Raw genomic sequence first — 18,196 nt, forward strand, 5'->3', positions numbered from 1 at the left:
CCCGCAGTTCCCCGCTCCCCGCCCACGGGGGCGTCGCGGCTAGCCATTGGCTGCCTTTGCTCCACCAAAGGGGGCTAATTACCATGCGGCGAGCGGCTCTTATAGGCTCCGAGGGGTGCCTGTCAGGCGCGCCTGCTCTCCGCCCTCCCGCGCTCCAGCCTGGCCGGCCAAGGAGCGCTGCTGCGCTCGCCACTCGCTGCAACCGCGAGCGGGACTAGACGGGAAGCGAGCGAGCGAGCGCTGCTGCTGCTGCTGCTGCTGCCGCCGCCTCCTCGCATCGCCCCCCCCCCGCCGCCTCCTGCGCTCGCCTCGCCGTCCGGGCTCCGCGAGCCATGGTGCCGGGGTTGCCTCCCGCGGGCTGCAGCCTATGGGCCAGCTGCGCCTGAGCGGCGGCGCCCGCCTGCCCCCCGATGCCCCCGGCGCCCCTGCCTCGCCGCCGCTGCTTCCCCCGCCGGGGCGGAGGAGGCTGCTCGCGCTGCTGCTCTTCGCCATGCTCGCCTTGTGGCTCTGCGTGCTCTACTCGTGCGCCGCTGGGGCGTGCGCCTCCGCCGCGCCGGGTCTGCTGCTGCTGCGCGGCTCGGCGCCTCCTGCCCGGCGGGCGCACAACCCCGCGACGCTCTCCAAGCTGCTGCTGCTGCGGGCGCCGGGCTCCAAAGTCCAGCTGAGCCCCGAACAGGAGAACAACGACGAGGACGACGACGAGGACGACGACGTGGGGAATAACAGCAACGGCGGCGCTGCCGCGGATTCTCCTCTCAGCCCCATCTCCAGCTTCCTCAACGGCTCCGGCACCAAGCGGCTGCCCCAGGCGGTGATCATCGGCGTGAAGAAGGGCGGCACAAGGGCGCTGCTCGAGTTCCTGCGGGTGCACCCCGACGTGAGGGCCGTGGGCGCCGAGCCCCACTTCTTCGACCGCAACTACGAGCGGGGACTCACCTGGTACAGGTACGTTCCGGACCTTTAGCGTAGCCTGGCGCCCCCTTTGTCGGGGGCGAGCCGTTAGAAGCCGGTCAGAAGGCGTAGCTCGCCTCCCCCGGAGACCCTACGACCCCACCAGGGTGTGAATGGACGGCAACCCGTCCATGTGTCCCCATTGACCCAAAGTGGGAGATTTCCCTCTGCCCCACTCCTAGGGAGAATGCGACTCGCTTAACTCTCTAGCATTTTACTGCTTACTTCTCCCCCAAAACACACAGGGCTGTTACTGGGTGTTGATGGGTAGGAATTAAGCCGGTAAGGTAAGAGAGAGACCCGGACCGAAACGTCCTGCTTTTCCGTTGTACGCGTGGTGAAAGCCACCTCTGAATCTCTTAGGCGTTTGAGTAGCCTTGACTCCCAAGTAACGGGTTTAGACGCGACTTGTTCGAGGGTTTCCCCTTCTCCCCACTTTCCCTTCCCGGAAAGAGGGATGCGTTTAAAATGTGTCCGGGACTGTGGATGTGGATGGAAGCGGGAATTAACTGGCGTGGGTCAAGGTGGGAAGTAAGCAAGGGAGGCCACTGGCCCTCCCGGCAGAGCCGCCTTTGGCGAAAGTGGGCCTGCCCACACGCCGCCTTGAGGGTCCTCTCCAAGCCGTGTTGTTTCGAGGCTCCGGTGGCCTCTCCAAGGTCTCCCCGCGCGGCCTCCAGTGTAGGCATCAAGTGTCCGTGACCCTCATTATGGACGGGGTGAGACTCGGCTGCCCTGAAGTTATTGTTCCCAGGAGCCCCGGCGTGGATTAATTCCACTAGGCGTTTGTATTGGGGGCTGTTTGTGTGCGTGCGTATTGGGAGGGTAGCGGGTGGGAGCCGAGGGCCAGGAAGGGAAACTTCCCCCCGCTTCCAAATCGGTTTCAAGCGCCGTAGCCGAACTCGCTCTAGATCTACCCCACTCCCTCTCTTTAAAAAGCCCGCAGCCCCATTCAGACGGCAGTGAGGTCCGTGTATATCTGAGCGAGTTTGAAGGCAGCGCAAAGAGGCGCCTGCCGTGCGCGGAGAGGTAGTGAGCTCTGTTGGGCGAAAGGGAGCACTGCAGCCCCTAGTCCTCCAGCCCGCTCGGGATTTTTATTATTTTGACACGGGAACCCGGCGATGTGCTGTGGCAACTGAATCTCGGCAAACGCTAATGGACGTTAAGCTTCCATAACTTTCCTAGACCTGCTTTGTGGAGCAAACGCGTCTCCATGCGGTGCTTTTTAAGGATCCTGGGATTTAAAACGACAAATAGATCTGGAATGGTTGTGGAGTCTTTTGGGCAGTTTCACGCGTCCTCTGGGGGATGCGAGGATGGTTTTAAGGCCTCGTAGTAGCGGTCATACCCACCCGATCCCGCCGACTGGGAGAAAGAGAGTTGCCCTTCCCAATCTAGACAGCGGCGACTCCACTCCGTCTCCTGCGCGCCCTCTTCCTTGTCATTTTCGACGGCAGCTTCTTGCGCGCTTCACATTTCTCGGTCTGTCTTGCTCTCCTTGGCCGATTGACTTCTCTCTTTGAAATGATGCTTTAGAGGGGGGGGGAGGAGGAGGAAAGTTTTAAACAAAAACGTCCTATTGAGGGCATGCAGGAAAAATAATAACCCAGAGTTCAAAACGAGAGCAGAAAGAGGGTGGAACAAAGATTTTAGGCAACGGATTTTCTTAAGCGGGTCTAAGATCAGCCTGTGTGGTTTGACTAGCGAGCTTGATCTCTCCGTCCTCCTGCTAAAGGGGAGAATTTTATTTGCGATGGGGGGGAGGGGGGAGAAATTCTCTGCTACCTTATGGGGAAAGAGGAAAGTGCTGTAGACACCAGTTATCAAGCCAGCGGCAGGTGATTCTCTCCGCTCCTTCAGATGTACCGGTATGGGAGAGGGGGAGATGGTGCGATTAAGAAACCCCCCACACCCTGCAGTTTTTAAACGGATCTGTCCGTTGACCTTCTGGATTTCATGGGGACTGACTGCAGACCTGCGAAGAGAAGCCTCAGAAGCATCTGTAATGGGATGCGGTCGTCGTCTGTGCAACATGTGTCTGTGCATGGAAATGAATCCTTGTACAGTCGAGGTGTCCATTGATTTATAGGGTGGTGATAACTTGAAGGGAGAGCCTTGTCTGTTATAAATAAAAATGGTTTTGATTTTACATTCCTAGCCCTGCACTCAGTCAGGTGACTTCCACTTCCTCCACCCCGCCCCCCCCCCCCAAAAAAATCCAGCTTGCAGAACTTTGAGTGAATCTGTTCAGGGAGATGGAAAAATTACAAATACAAAATCCAAACCTGTGCTATGCTAAGCACATGGCCGAGTTGCTGTTTGTGTGTGTGTGTGTGTTTTTTTTTTTAGAACATTCTGTTTTAAATACGACACAATTTAAAACATCTCACAGGGAAGAAGGGTTTGATTAAGGAAGAGCCAGAACAGCGGCAACAATTTAACGTGTACCAATCAATAGATGTAGTTGTTGCTTTCAGTAAAGGAAATTTCAGATGTATTTTTTTTTAAAAGTAAAATGGAAAGACACAATATAAACGTATTTGGAGACGCCAAAGTTTTTCGCTCATTCAGGGTCACACAAATGCTTCTGGAGGAATTGTGGGCCGAGTGAGCAAGAGTAAGAAAGCAAAGCAAGGGCTTCCTGCCTTCTGCTCTGGCAGGAGGATCAAGTCGCTTGTTTGGTAGGCTTGGCCCAGTCTTCCCGGCTCCTTCCTCCCAGGCTCTCCTTTGTCACTCCCACAGCTCAGCGCCACAGCCTTTGATTAGGGAGGCTAGCGCTAATTTTGTTAGCCGAGGCTGTGAAGAACCGGATCTCTGTTATCCCGGGTGAGGGCGTTCAAGGTTTTCTAAAAGATCCTCCCCAAACTACTGCTTGTGGCTAATGAGCAGAGCTGTCAGGAAGACGAAAACCATTAAATGTTGCTAAAGGCTAAACTAGGGGGGAATTTTCAACTAGCTTAGAAGTTGTGGGTAAGGTGGATGGAATGGGAGCTTGCATTTAAAACTCTTCCTCAACTCTGCCTAAGTGGTTTAACTATTTTTTTTTGGGGGGGGGACTTAATCATTGGAAAGCCACATGCTTTTGATGTGCAGTTTTGTTAAATGATGGAACTCAGAAACATTAACACGTAAGGTGGCTGGGAAGAAGGTCTGTGCTGTTTGTGACGATTACCTCCCATTGAACCCCAACTTCACAGGATTTTTATTTTGCATTTGGCATGATTTTGGCTAATGCAACCACCTTTTGATCAAATGTGCATGTCCGCACTTTTCTCGGTGCCAGTCTTATTTTCAGGATGGTTTTTTTTTTTTTTTTTAAAGCTGGGCCTTGCTAGATAAGCGCAGAGTCTGGAGTGCCAGTGACTTGATTGGCAAAGTTTGCAGGTTATGCAAATATGAATTATGCAGATTAGCTGGATGTCCAATTGTTGCAGGCCTTGGAAAGATGCTAGTTGAAAGAATGGGAACCAAACATATGACCACCTTAATTGCCTAGAATAATATTCCGGCATCGTTGAGGAAACTGAAATGGGTTTAGCACTGGGTTTATGAGCTTTCCTCTCTTCCTCCCTCCAGCCACACAAGGAGCATGAGATTCTACCTGTTTGGCATATTCAGCACAATCCTGCTGTTTTACTCCTTTTATTTTCACTCTTTCTCCTTGAGACTGGCTCAGTGTATGCACAGTTACTTGGGAGTAAGTCGCTTTGGGTTTGTTGGGGATTCCTCCTGAGTAGATGGGCATAAAAATAGCACTGTATGTAGCAGCATCTCTTTTTAAGACTGGCAGGCTTGCATATAGTATCCAAGCTCAGTTGAATCCACTTTTATGTCAGCTGGAACAATGTTGCCTTAAAGGAGATGTCATGCCGAAATGGCAATAGTTACAGGTGCTGATCTGGCTGGTGGCTTTTATTTAACAGGGATGTAACAGTTTTCCTAATTAAGGCCCAACTGATCCTTTCTACTTCCCCCCTCCCCCACTTTGCCAAATAGGCAATCTGCTGCTATTTAAAGGAAGGACTTCTATGCAAGAGAAAAATCAATGTGTAGTTAGGCAAATGATAGTTTCTTAAGCTAAACCAATAGCTAAACTTCTTTTGAATTGAGGTGTACATTTTCCTAGGAACTTTTTTTGGGGGGAAAAAAGAGAAAGACTCCAGCTTAGAACTGCTTTGAGTTGAAGCTGAATTATTAAGGGGCAGCTTGATTTCAGCTGCAGCGCACAACATGCTGCTTTAATAGTGGGCTTTGTTTTGTTAAATCACTGTCTACGAAAACTCTGAGAAATAGCTTGGTTCTCTCACAAACAACTCAAGCTGCTGTGAAGTTGTCACATGACACAAACTTACCCGTGCAGCAACGGCAAACCATTTTTCAGCTGAGTTACTTCAATTTGATTATTATTGAAACTAAACCATCTTAGTCTCCTATATGATTTTAACGAGCTCTTGGATTGGGGTGTTAGTCCTGTTTTAATAAGACTAAATTGTCTTATTGTAGTTCAGCTGGGGACTGTGACTTGTGAGTGGGAGCCATGATACGTAAACAAGAATAGATTTGGGAGGGATCTGAAACGGAGGCAAGAGCTTGAGTGGTAGATTAATGATTTCTGCTATAAAATACTTGATAACAGTTGCAATCAATTAAATGTAGGTTTTAATTTCATTCAGCAGCACCCCCCTCCAAGAAAGGGTGTTTAGAGTATAACTTAATGCTGTAAACAATGCTTTCTTAAACAGAACCATGTCCCAAATATTAACAGAAACTACACTGCTATGTGTGCCTTTTCAAAAAAGAAAAGTAAGCCCCATTTCAATTAATTGGAAATCTTTCCTAAAAGTAAAGTATATAGGACTTCAACTTCGTAAAAACTCCACTGCCAAGTGCTTGAACTGCTGCATGATTCTGAACGCTATCTTTCTCCACATTGCCAAAGCAACTTCAGAGTTGGCGATATGAAATGTGACAGCATGTTAGTAGAACCATACTGACTTTTCCTAAAGATCTTTGTAGACTACTGAATTTTATTTTGGCTTCAAATGGCTTCTACTTTTCCTCTTTACTGGATTGACACCAGGCCATTGTAAGTCTATAGGTTACATTTTTATGGGGCCCCCTCCACACTATCTCTGCTCTGATAGCTGAATTTGCTGAAGTTCTGGGTTATGGCACATTTACATTATTACTGAGATAATAGCCACAAATCTTAATTCAACTTACTTGATTTTATGGGGAAGAGAAAACTGCAGTAATATAGCCATTGAAGTAAACGAGAAGTCTTTTTTTTTCAAATTCTGCAAAGGCTATGAGTTTGTTGCAGCTAACTCACCACAAAGAAGCCATTTATGCACAAGTGTGACCAGGATTAGGGGACTAGTTTAGGATATAATTATTTTTATCAAAAGGCTCGCCTCTGAAGGGAGATGCAAGTGTTCATCGTCAGCAAATTCACCTCTTGTGCTAAACGTTTCAGCAGGAGATCTGCCACTTGGACTATTTGAAATCTACAAATTTTGATGAGGATGGTTGGTTACTGCCATGACAGGCTTTTAAATTTTTTAAAATTCATTTTATCACATTTTCTGTCATCATTCAAACTAATTTCCAAGTGAAAATTTTGTGATACTTTGGTTGGTCCTATTTAAAGGTATTGCTGTGGATTTTGGAGATTTTAAAAAAAAAACTATTTTAAAAAATTCTTATGGAAGACCCTGCTTCTGGTGAAAATTAACAAGACATTGCAGGGGTTGTGTGTGTCTGCTCTGTTAAGCATTCCCAAATTAGTCAACTAACTCTATTAGACCCTAGCCTTTAACAGTTGGCTCTTAAAGGGAAGTGGAGGAAATAACTCCTTGGGATTTTCTGTTCATATTGACTGTAAAGCTTTCAATGTTATCTATGATTAACTTCAAGGTTAGCCACCTTGAACTATTGAGAAAAGGTTGTGTGTTTTAAAGCAAGCAAGCTTCCATATGTGCAGTATCAAAACTGACTTGTGGGGGGGACACACACACACTATAACACACCTAAAACATTTTCAGCCTCAGACAGTGCAAACATACATATCTGCTCAGAAGTAAGCCTTGTTGCATTTAGTGGTATTTTTTCCTTGATAAGTGTGTACTGAATTACACCTTAATTTCTGAGTTAAAATGTTAACAGTAATCTCAAATGGAAATGCTCTTGAGATCTAAACAGCAGCATTATCTCCAAGGCAGCAAGCAACTCTATATGTGGCTCTTGAGTTAGCTGAGAAGGGAAAGTGTTCAATATCTGCAGCATCTCTTTAACTATTGTTGGAAAAGTTTGATCCTCATCCATAGCATTTTAAAAAGAACTATGTGTGGCTGGCTAAAGAACTGGCTGTCATGGTTTTATTGGTGAAATTATGTTAAAGCATCTTGAGTTCTGTATTAAATTAGCGACCTAAATTAGACTGTAAAATGGTTGATTAATCCTTCCCATGCAAAGAATGGGTACGCAGCTAATTGCAAATGAGATTCCCAGATCCAGTAAGTGGAATAAGTCAATATTTAAGAGAACACTTTGCTTTAGGGATGGGATTGCCTGCACTAGCAGAACCACACTACTTACGCTTAAATGATTCACCAGAATAAAATGCCTCTTGTTTTAATTAATGTATCTATTAGTCTAAGGCCAATTCAGCAGACATGCAAGCAGTTTTCCTCCTGGAAAAAAATTACTTCTGTGAAGCTAGTAATTATGCAGTTACAGATATGGGGCTCCAAGCAAAGATTATGGTGATTATAATAATGATCTTAAGACTATGAGGTATCTATTTTGTACTGCATTTGGTTTATCTCAGAATATGGAGCATAGTGGGACCCCTGAAGAACATCCTGTGGTATTCTGACAAAATGTTGTCATGAAGTTGTGCAAGCCTAAGCACATTTACAGAGTTAATTAAACTGAAGTTGCACTCCTAAATGTGCTTACATGGGAATTAAGCCCTACTGATCTTGCCTTGTATGGATTGTGGTGCTACTCTACTAAGTGTGTTTAGGATTGCATGGATGCTCATAGATGAGCCCTGCTGTGCTCATTTGTACCTACAGCAGATAAGTGCACATGTGTTTCCTTGGAAGAAATTTCAGACCCGAATGCATTTTTGTATTCTCACTTGTGCACAACTTTAGTCTGAATCGGTTAAATGGTAAAACACACCCACCTACCTTTATTTTGCATTTGTAATATGTACACAATTTCTAAACTAGAATAATTTTGTTTTCGATCTTAAAATATTATGCCACCCTGATCTCTCTCTGCTCAGTTGTTTGCTGAATTTCACACTTCAGGAAATGATTCCGGTGCAAATTTCTTTTTGAAAAGATGTCTGCTTCTGTTGCACAACTCCAAAAAACAGCAGCCTGATAGCTGAAGGTCTTTGGAACGTACCATTTCTGTTTAGTGGCTTCAGACAGAAATGTTTCGGCAGGAAAGGAAAGGAAACTGGATCCAGCTATTAATGCTAAGTAGTTACAAGCACTAGAGTTCCTGGGGTTTTTCCTCTCTCTTCGGCACTGACTCTTGAATCCTTGTGAACAAAAGCAAAGTGGGAGAAAATGGCCCTTTTTGCAGCCAAGCTTGAAGGATGCAATCACTTTCTTTATGCAATTGAACGCTTCTTAAAACCTTCAGAATAACTTTCCTGGTATTTGAACAATGCTTTAACTTCCCTGTCGCTATGTTACCCCAATATAATATGTATATTTTTTGGGGGGGTGCCAGCAGTTGTGAAAATTGGAGATGTGGGTAATATGGTGAAATAAGCACACACTCAGTCTACCAACCTCTTACCAAACTTGTGAGTGCAAGTTTTTGCACTATGAAAATGGTTGATGTGCAATGCTGTTTGGCCTTTTAAGAGTATAGCAAACTTCACAATCCATACATCTCAAGAATTTTTGTAGCAAATGGTGTAAATTTTGAGGGAAGGTTGAGTGTGTCCTTATGTGTGACTGCATGGTTCCTGGGTTTGGGGCCTTGGCCCTCTCCTTATCTGCTTAGAAATTGGAAATCCTTTCTACTTAGATAGAAATGTCTAGCTGTGGAAGCAGTGCCTAGAATGCCGATTCCTAATGAGTAAAAACAACAACACCCAGACACTGACTTCCGAGAACTGCCTAATTTTAGTCAAATGCTAAAACAAGAACATATGATACAATAAAGTATCCCGGTAGTCTTTGGTCAAATGTTGGATGCCATTTTTTCAGTAACGGGAATTGATCCTGTCTGCCTTCCTATCGCGCTTGTTAGATTTTCCATATGGCTCCCAGGTTGATTAGCAAATATGTGGGGGAGAATGGAAAAGAGCTCATTGTTCTCTGTGTCAGATGCTTTGCTGTAGTTGTAACCCTTATGACTTATAAAACTCCTGGTGTCCTAAGCTAGTCCCACCCTCCAATACCGAGATTCTTTAGTAGGAGTAAAGCATTCTTTTGGGGTGGGGAGAACTGCCCCTCCTTCCCTGCGTCCAAATGAAGGCAGCTTGTGCATCTTAGACAAATGGAAGAAGGGCCCAGAGACTTGGGCTTTAGACACACTATACCTTTAAAGCACATTCTTTCCCTCAAAGAATTATGGGTGCTGTAGTTTATCTATCACAGAGTTACAATTCACAGTAACCCTTAACAAACTACAATTCCCAGATATATATATATTTTAGAGACATGTGCTGTTAATGTACTTTCAAGTTATAGTGTGTTCACAACATTAGTTGTAGACCTGTATTTTTTCCTCCACCGCAATAAATCACATTTCTGGTGGCAATGGTAACTTTGAGAATCCTGAGAACATCCTGAACATACTATCCTTTCCTACTTTAAACCTTGGTCTAGTAAGCTGAGTCTGTGGACTGATACATGCTTGCAGAGTTGTATTTGTATGCATTGTCTGTTCCTTGATTTGGGAAGGCTGGTAGTGGTAGCCTTGAAGCACCCCTGTTCTCAGTGTATTGGGCTGGAGATTAATATGGTGTCAGACTGGTAGGGTGCTGACATGTCACATGGGGGAAAAAAAACCCCTATCAATTACTCCCTTGAAATCTGGCGACATGAACTCCTTGGCTGCTTCTGGGATTGGTGCTTAGATGACATTGGGACCTACAAGCAATTGACGTACATGTTTGTTAAGCCCTTGGATTGGGAATAAAACCACAGAGGGGACTTGGTATAAGAATGCTTTTTAAAAGAATTGAGGGTGTGTTTGCCACCCTGGGCTCCTTTGGGAGGAAAGGCATATTATTATTATTATTATTATTATTATTATTATTATTATTATTATTATTATTATATCTCTTATAACAGCTCCCCCATCCAAAAAACAAATACTTGAACTGAAAAGCCGGCCTTCTTCATTTCTGAAAAATGATTGAGTAGAATCGTACACACTGCTTTAACATTCCAAACTTTGTCCAACTCTCTTGCCTGAAACAAACCGTAGAGCAAAGTTTTGTATCTGATTTCATGCTGCATCAGCTTCAGGGGCTCTTCACATCTACTTCAGAATATACTTACAGCCTCTTGAATGAATGAAGCTCTTTGGAGCCAAGAGCCTAGCACAATTCAAGATGGGGGTCTCCCTACTCTTTTTCACCCACTCTCCAAGGCACATAATGCCTTCCAGTTTGATTCCAGCAGGCCCCAAATCACAATGTCTTAGTCGCAGCATGAAGTTATGAGGAAAATGGCCCCCAAAGGAGGGACGGGCTCTTGTGATCCATCAGCAAGGCCCTTGTGTTTCTCTGGGAGCCTTCCTTCAGATTGCAACAGGAGCGTTGAGTTGTTCAGACAGATGGCAAAGATTATTTCATGTTGCTGAGATTTCAGTGCACTACTGTTTCAAGCATGTCTCCCAGTGCGGCGCAAATGATGCGTTCTTCCCAGCACGGCGCTGACGGGAACTGCTTTGTCTTCCCTGATCATGTTTCACAGCCTCACCTGTTGAGGAGTTGATTCTTCCCACCCCAACCCCCCACCCCCGAAGTTGAGCATGCGCCGGAGCGGACATATTTGGCTGGTGAGTCCACCCATGGCTCTGAGTTGTGGTCAGACTCTGGGGCCGTCAGTGAAATGGAACGTTGCTGAGTAGCATAAAAAAAGTGATGATGGAAACTTTCTGCGTAGGCTTTTCTCTTGGTGGTTCGGGGATAGTAGCTCTTTATTTAGAGACCCATGTTTCCCAACTCTTGCTTTTTAGCAGCCCTGTTATTAAGAGTGGAAAATGGGCATTCCTATTTGGCCTATTCAGGCATGTGTCCGTCTCAGCTGCTGCATTTGTCTAATCTGGATGTGCGTATTATGTGCCATTTATGAATAACATGCACAAATAATGAAGGTGTGTATTTATGTGTACAAGTGCCATCCTAATTCCCTACACCTTGCGACTACAGTTCTGATTTTAGAACCAGTTGTGTGGCACTTTCAAGACCTTCACAGACCAGTTCTGATGGCTTGTGAAGCAAGCCTATGTGTTTGTGTAGTCCATCGTACTCTGGGCCGGCCCACCCATGAGGCAAGGTGAGGTGACAACCCCAGATGGCAGGATCCACAGGGGCAGCAGAACTCAATGTAGAGCCTTATTCCCACCCCCTCTTGCATCTGATGTAGATCTTAACTCAACCCTTCTTCCTTGGTGGGGAGGGAGGCACCATTTTGTCACTCTCTTCAGGTGCCAAAAGGTCTCAGGCTATTCCTAGATTCTCTTTATTTTGAGAGGTTGTACACTTACAAGGGGACGTGGGTGGCTCTGTTGTCTAAACCACGGAGCCTAGGGCTTGCCGATCAGAAGGTTGGCGGTTCGAAGCCCATGACGGGGTGAGCTCCCGTTGCTCAGTCCCTGCTCCTGCCAACCTAGCAGTTCGAAAGCACGTCAAAGTGCAAGTAGATAAATAGGTACCGCTCTGGCGGGAAGGTAAATGGTGTTTCCGTGCGCTGCTCTGATTTGCCAGAAGTGGCTTTGTCAGGCTGGCCACATGACCTGGAAGCTGTACACTTGCTCCCTCGGCCAATAAAGCGAGATGAGCGCTGCAACCCCAGAGTTGTTCGCGACCAAACCTAATGGTCAGGGGTCCCTTTACCTTTTTACACTTACAAGAAGTGACTGGGTATGTATGCTTCTAACAAAGCCCTCTCCTCCATCAAAATGGCTACATTCATTTACATGTTGGAGATTCCTGTGTTCATATACACGTACATCTCTGTGAGCATGAGAGGCAACCTGTGCTGAAAATGGTGGCTGTATCCAAGAATGCCATCAATGCCTGGACATCATTCAATTCAAAAACTGTGTGAAATGTCCAGTTTGCCCTTTTAGATGGAAGGCTAAAATGAGAAACTTAAAGCTCCTCTACTGGATTTAGCAACTGGACGTTCTGCTTTGCAGCTTCTGATATAGTTAGTGCTGAAAGACAACCAACACCCTTGCTCTTTTGTTGTTGTTGAGGACTGGTGACCAGTGAGTCAAAGGGATAATAAATAGGCCAGAGCTCTGCTGGGTAGCAAAACATATGGCCTCAAAGCACAGCAAATACCAGGTCCCATATATTCCTGTAGCCTAATTACAGGGTTGGAAAGCAACCAAGGCTGCTACCTGTTGTCACTGTGTGGCGTCTGAAATGATTGAGGAGCTCTGTTGCTCTGTTGTGTGATGTTTGCGCTCTCAGCACCGAGTTCTGCTGCCCTTGAAACAATTAAATGCTGGGCTCAGTTTCCCGGGTTTAATGTGTTGAATCTGGCTTTAAAAAATATTTTAAAATCCTTGTGCCAAGAAACATGAGCTTCCTTGACTTGCACTCGTTATATATAATGTGTGCTGCATGCCGCCTCATTAAGAAATGGGGAAATCATTTTGTCAACTGAAGTGATGACTGCAATGTATATGTACATGAAATTGCTTGCCAGTTCCCTGGATTGTCAAACAGATTTGAAAGCCAATAACAGGCCAGCAGCCCTGTGACTGGAGAGATCAGGCTTGCTTGGGCTGCATCAGTCACTGACATCCACTTGGCCACCCTTGTGTGTAATGCTAAAAGAAAAATGAAAAAAGGTACTTTTGTTTTGGGGCAATGCGTAGGAGGGTGAAACCTCTCCCATTTGCTTGAGGACAGAAAGAGCAGCTGAGAGCAGCTCTTCCAAACAAGATCCAGTGGAATATATAAATTTGCATTAATATCAATCACCAGCAAAAAATTAGTTGCATAAGTGGCTGTCAGAGATGAATGAGATTACTTGCTTCTTTTTGTTTTAAGCACCAAATCAAACTTAGCATCTTAACTGCTGCCTTGGAGGTGGGGAAGCTGTTCAAAAGGTCTGACTTGATTCCTGAAAATTAATCACCGGCTTTACCCCTAAGTAGGGCTGGGTGATATATAGATACACCATCCAAAACTGGTTTGAAATCCATATCGTGAGATCCGCTTCAGAGGTTTTGACCTGGGAATATATTGTGAGTCATGGTGTGTGTGTGTGTATGTGTGTGTGTGTGTGTGCTATGCAAAAATCATCATGTGGGGAAAACCCACTTTTCCAGGGTCAGGAAGTCTATGGCCTTCCAGATATTGCTGGACTACATCTCCCATCATCACTGACTGTTGGCCAAGATAGGATTTGAGTCCAACAACATCTGGAGGACCTTGCAGTACCCAAAGTTGAAATGCATATCGATCTGGTGTGGTGTTTGGAGGTGAGAGAAAGTGGTGGGAGGCATGGAGGATGGAAATGCAGTTGGGAGTGTAAGCCAAAAACAAAACAAAACAAAACAAGCCTGGTTGGTAAAATATGGATTTGTTACTAATTTCTCATTCTTGGCGATGACATTCTGTCTTCTGCTGAAATGTGTTTTCTCAGTCAAGCTTTTAGGCTCCAATTATCTCTTGAGAGAAGAGGAAATCTCTCATTGGATTATTTGTGAAGTGAACGCACCAAATTAGAACAGTGGAAAAAGCAAGCCCTGCAGCTGTGGTTCCTTGCAATGTATTGTTTATATTGATTTATGCAGATGCAAGCAACGTTGGGCAGCTGACCACAAGTGGTGGGACCAAAGAAGGTTTATTTCTTATTTAAACATCCATAACAAAGCATCATTTTGCAAACTGTCATAAGCCCAAACAAATTCTCTTCCCATCACTTCTTGTTTCCCAGAAAATTTCCCAGAAAACAGTGCTACAACTTTGCTTTATAAGAACTTCCGTATCTTAGGATTCATGACTTGTATTGTAGCCCTTTTACCATTTTACCTGCAATCCTTCCATTTACACCATCTAAACATTCTGTAGATCTGACTGGGAATGTCTCAGCATGGTCTGATGTGCTGGAGCACAGCAAAATAAAACAGGAAATGTGGGTTTGGGGGGGGGGGGAGAGAAAGAACAGTTACCTGGAATATTAAAGTCTCTTCACTGGAAGTTGTAGTTTCTGGGTGGAACCCGGTATCATATGAATGGACTTCCACTTGCACAGTGTGATTTCACCCTCCTCTTGTTCTGCCCCCTGTGTAGAGGGGACTTTTGAGGGCATTTGGGGGACTCCAGGGACAGAAGAGGACAGTAAAAAGTTCTGTTCTGCATTCTGGACAGCTTGGGATGCAACCCGATAGTGGTGATGATATGAGATGTGAGCTAATGGCTGAACTTGTTTGTGCATCCTTCAGGCAGGAAGACTGAATCTCTGGCATCTGCTTGAAGGAGGAAAGTTGGGTGCTGATGCTGGTTGGAGCTGGCATGAGGAGAATAGCTGGCATATCACGTCTTTTCTCTTAATATACTAATTTGCTTAACTGATAGGCACAGATGTGGTGGAGGAAATTCTGATCTCTTTCCATTTATATATTTTCTATCGCCTGACAAGCTTAACCATCATCTAGGTCAGGGGTAGGCAACCTAAGGCCCGTGGGCCAGATGCGGCCCAATCGCCTTCTCAATCCGGCCCGCAGGCGGTCTGGGAATCAGCGTATTTTTACATGAGTAGAATGTGTGGTTTTATTTAAAATGCATCCATGGGTTATTTGTGGGGCATAGGAATTCATTCATATTTTTTTTTCAAAATACAGTCCAGCCCACCACATGGTCTGAGGGACGGTGGACCGGCCCATGGCTGAAAAAGGTTGCTGACCCCCGATCTAGGTGGTGTTTGGCTGATCTTTGTTGGGGAGGGTGGGGCAGGGTGACGACTAGTAAGAAAGAGGACCAGGCATTGAGAAAGTAGGATAGCAGGCTAGTATTTCACTCCAAGCCTTGATGTCAACTGACAGGGGCAGGGAACTCTTTGTGTTCTTCCATGGCTGCTCAGGACTGTCTCCTGTATTCCCTGGGTTTGCAGCAGGGTGTAGCCAATGTGAAGCCCCCCAGCTGTTGTGGACTACATCTTCCACCCTTCCTCACTATTGGCTGTGTTGTGGTTGGGTATGATGGGAATTGTAGTCCAAACATATGGAGCACACTGTGTTGGCTGCTCCTGGTTTGTAGGTGAGGTGCGGACCTTTCCATTGATGCTTTTTGTAGCCACATGACTTTTGACCATTTGTATTGCGGCTATTTGCTGGCTTTGTAAATTTCAAGGAATGTGAAAATGGCTTGTTCATATGGTTTTGCCAAGAGTTGGGAAACTGTGGCCATCCAGAGGATGAATGCTATCTGCAGTGAACATGACCAGTGGCTGGGGATTATGAGGATTATTGTCCAACAACATCTGGCCACAGTTCTCCATCCTTTGCTCCAACCTTTGCTTAAGTGGTCTTGCATCTTCTCCAGCAAGGCTAGCATAGCAGGGTTGTATTTTTATTTTTTGGATGGGGGAATATATGGAATATTCCCTTAATGCCGTTCCTTGCTTCAGCAAATCTGTATGGAGCACACTGTACGATTGGGAAGGAGACACAAATATATCTCATCTGCCTTTCCCCCTGGAAAAATAAAAGCAGTGAGGGCTAAAGGAAAATGCCAGCTTGCCTAATGCTAAGCCGTTAGCCACTGGATTCAGGATACAAAGAGTGCTTGTGTGTACTGGCACATCCCAAGTATTGAAGGTCATTCCTTGTTCAGAGGCTGTTGCCTCGGGATGCTTCCACATAGCCTTCTCTCCCTCGACCCTCTGCATATAGAGAGAGCCTATCCTGCACCTTCAACCTATGAATCTAGCTATTGGCACCATTCACTTACTGGTTCATTCCAAAGAATCCCAATGACATTCGTGTCTCAAACTGTTGCACTCACACTTTCCCAACATGTCATTCCATTAAAAAAAAAAAGTGGCAGGTTCAGATTGCTTTGGGAGTTTCTTGCACAAGTGTAATGCTATTTCCTTACTTGGTTTGAAGGTGTGGCTTGCAATGTGCTTGGTGGTGGGGTTGGTGTGTAGCTTTTCTTCCTCTCCCCATTACCTGCCTGCTGCTCCACCATGTGGTCTCTTCAGAACCATTGCCCTGCTGTAGCATCTGGGCTGTATCTGAAAGTGAGTTTAAAGGGCGAAATGATGTAAAATGAGCATGGGTACTCTTCTGGGGGAAAGGTGGGCAGGGAAGATTTACCCCAGTTGTAGCAAATGGTAGGAATTCTTGTGTAAAGGGAGAGCGAAAAAGAGAGGACAGGGATCCTTGCATATGTAATGAATTGTCTGCAAGATGGAATCTCAGTAGATATAGTGAGTTATGCTGAAATTTTCCCTTCTTATAAAACCACTACCGGTAAATATGCAAAAGCCTCTTTTTTCACCTGGTCTGTATTGTGCAAATAATAGAACATTAGGCTCATGCTTGTACAACTTTGAGGAAGTTGCAAAGCTATGCATAATTCCCTTGAGTCCTTCCCTAAAAGAGAGGTGCTGGGTGCTATTTGATCTCAGTCTCGTGGCTGGTGGCAAATGTCTAGCTTAAATGTGAGTGGATGTGAAGTGGATCTGACTGGTCTGGGAGCACCCAAAGTATCTGAATGAAGTTCAGGCAGCGGGGGGGGGGGGTGTGTGTGGCTTCCCCTGGGCCCAGAGCCCTCCCAAGGCTCTACTGATTTTGGCAGCAGTATCAAAAGGAAAAGAAGAATAAAAATAAAATAGGCTGGGGCGGGGTTTCACAGCATGGAACCGATATGTTCTGCACCCTAATGGGGATGCTAATAATCACCTGTAATCAGCTGAAGTGTACATATGAGGGTCACACCCACTGCTACTGTGGAAGGTTGGCCCAAGGGTGAACGTGACCCTCAGGCAAAGGGAAGATTGGTCAACTCTGGAAGGGATGAACACCACAGACTCTCTGTGTGTACTTCCAGGGATATGTTGCTACACAGGCATGTGCTTGGATGATTCAGATGAGAGGGGGCATTGACTGCATTCAAATGCTCCTCCTACATACCTCTTCTGAAAGCAACTGCTTCTCTGGAAGTGGCAGCTTCCGGTAAGCCAAGAGGAAGCGGTGCCTGCATCCTGATGAACAGCCAGTTTCTTAATAATGGTGGAGGAACAGGGAGCCTTTCTTAATTACAACCTTGCTCTGTCCCTGTCAAATTACTGAGTTGGAAATGCAGAGTCTTTCATTAAAACTTTATCTATGTAATTAGAAATTATATATACCTACAGCAGAGAGCACCTTCATGCCTCAGTCGCTCTTTAAAGATACCTTGATGCTATCTGACTAAAGCCGGGGGTGTGATCAGAATCCCCTTTCTTCAGATATTGGAGCCTTTCTGTCTCCCCAGGAGGGAATGTAGTGTGGTGCTCACGTTTTAGTTCCAGCTTTTCAGCCTCAAAGTTTCTGAACTCTTCCCCTCCCAGCCACTCCCAAATGCATCCAGTGCATCATTGTTTGGGAGGCAGCTGTTCTACTATGCATTCACCTCCCGAGTAAGACTCACTTACACAACCAAGAGTGTAACAAGAGCTCTGCTGGATCAAACCAAAGTCCTATCTAACAAGCATGCTGTTTCCTACAGGGTCCGGCTAGATGCCTCTTGGAAACCCAGAAGCAGGATATGACAGTAATAGCTGTCTCCTGTTGTTTCCCAGAGGCAAACTGTATATGGGAATGGGAGGTAATATAAAGCTAAGATAGCCTTACACTCCATAGTATTTTCTAATCCCTTTTCAACACATCTAGGTTGCTGGCCACAACTGCATATTATGGTCACAATTTCATAGTTGAGCTGCCTTGGGTGTAAAAATATTTGCTCACAATGTAACTTCATTCATGGTACAAGAGATAGGGAGGAAACACTTTGCTTCAAAGACCTCCAGACTTC

At 45.6% G+C, this 18,196-nt stretch overlaps 1 protein-coding gene across 1 annotated transcript in view; it reads left to right on the top strand.

The window, feature by feature from the left end:
• The first annotated feature begins 288 nt into the window (after window positions 1–288).
• LOC117041129 (heparan sulfate glucosamine 3-O-sulfotransferase 3B1-like) overlaps window positions 289–18,196 on the top strand; it is a 29,842-nt gene continuing 11,934 nt past the window's right edge. Inside the window, exon 1 of the mRNA XM_033139529.1 lies at window positions 289–945. Coding sequence (XP_032995420.1) covers window positions 368–945 — 578 coding nt within the window. The 5' untranslated portion in view covers window positions 289–367. The remainder of the gene's footprint in view (window positions 946–18,196) is intronic.

Source organism: Lacerta agilis, chromosome 2 (genome assembly GCF_009819535.1).
Source record: "Lacerta agilis isolate rLacAgi1 chromosome 2, rLacAgi1.pri, whole genome shotgun sequence".
NCBI classification, from domain to species: domain Eukaryota; kingdom Metazoa; phylum Chordata; class Lepidosauria; order Squamata; family Lacertidae; genus Lacerta; species Lacerta agilis.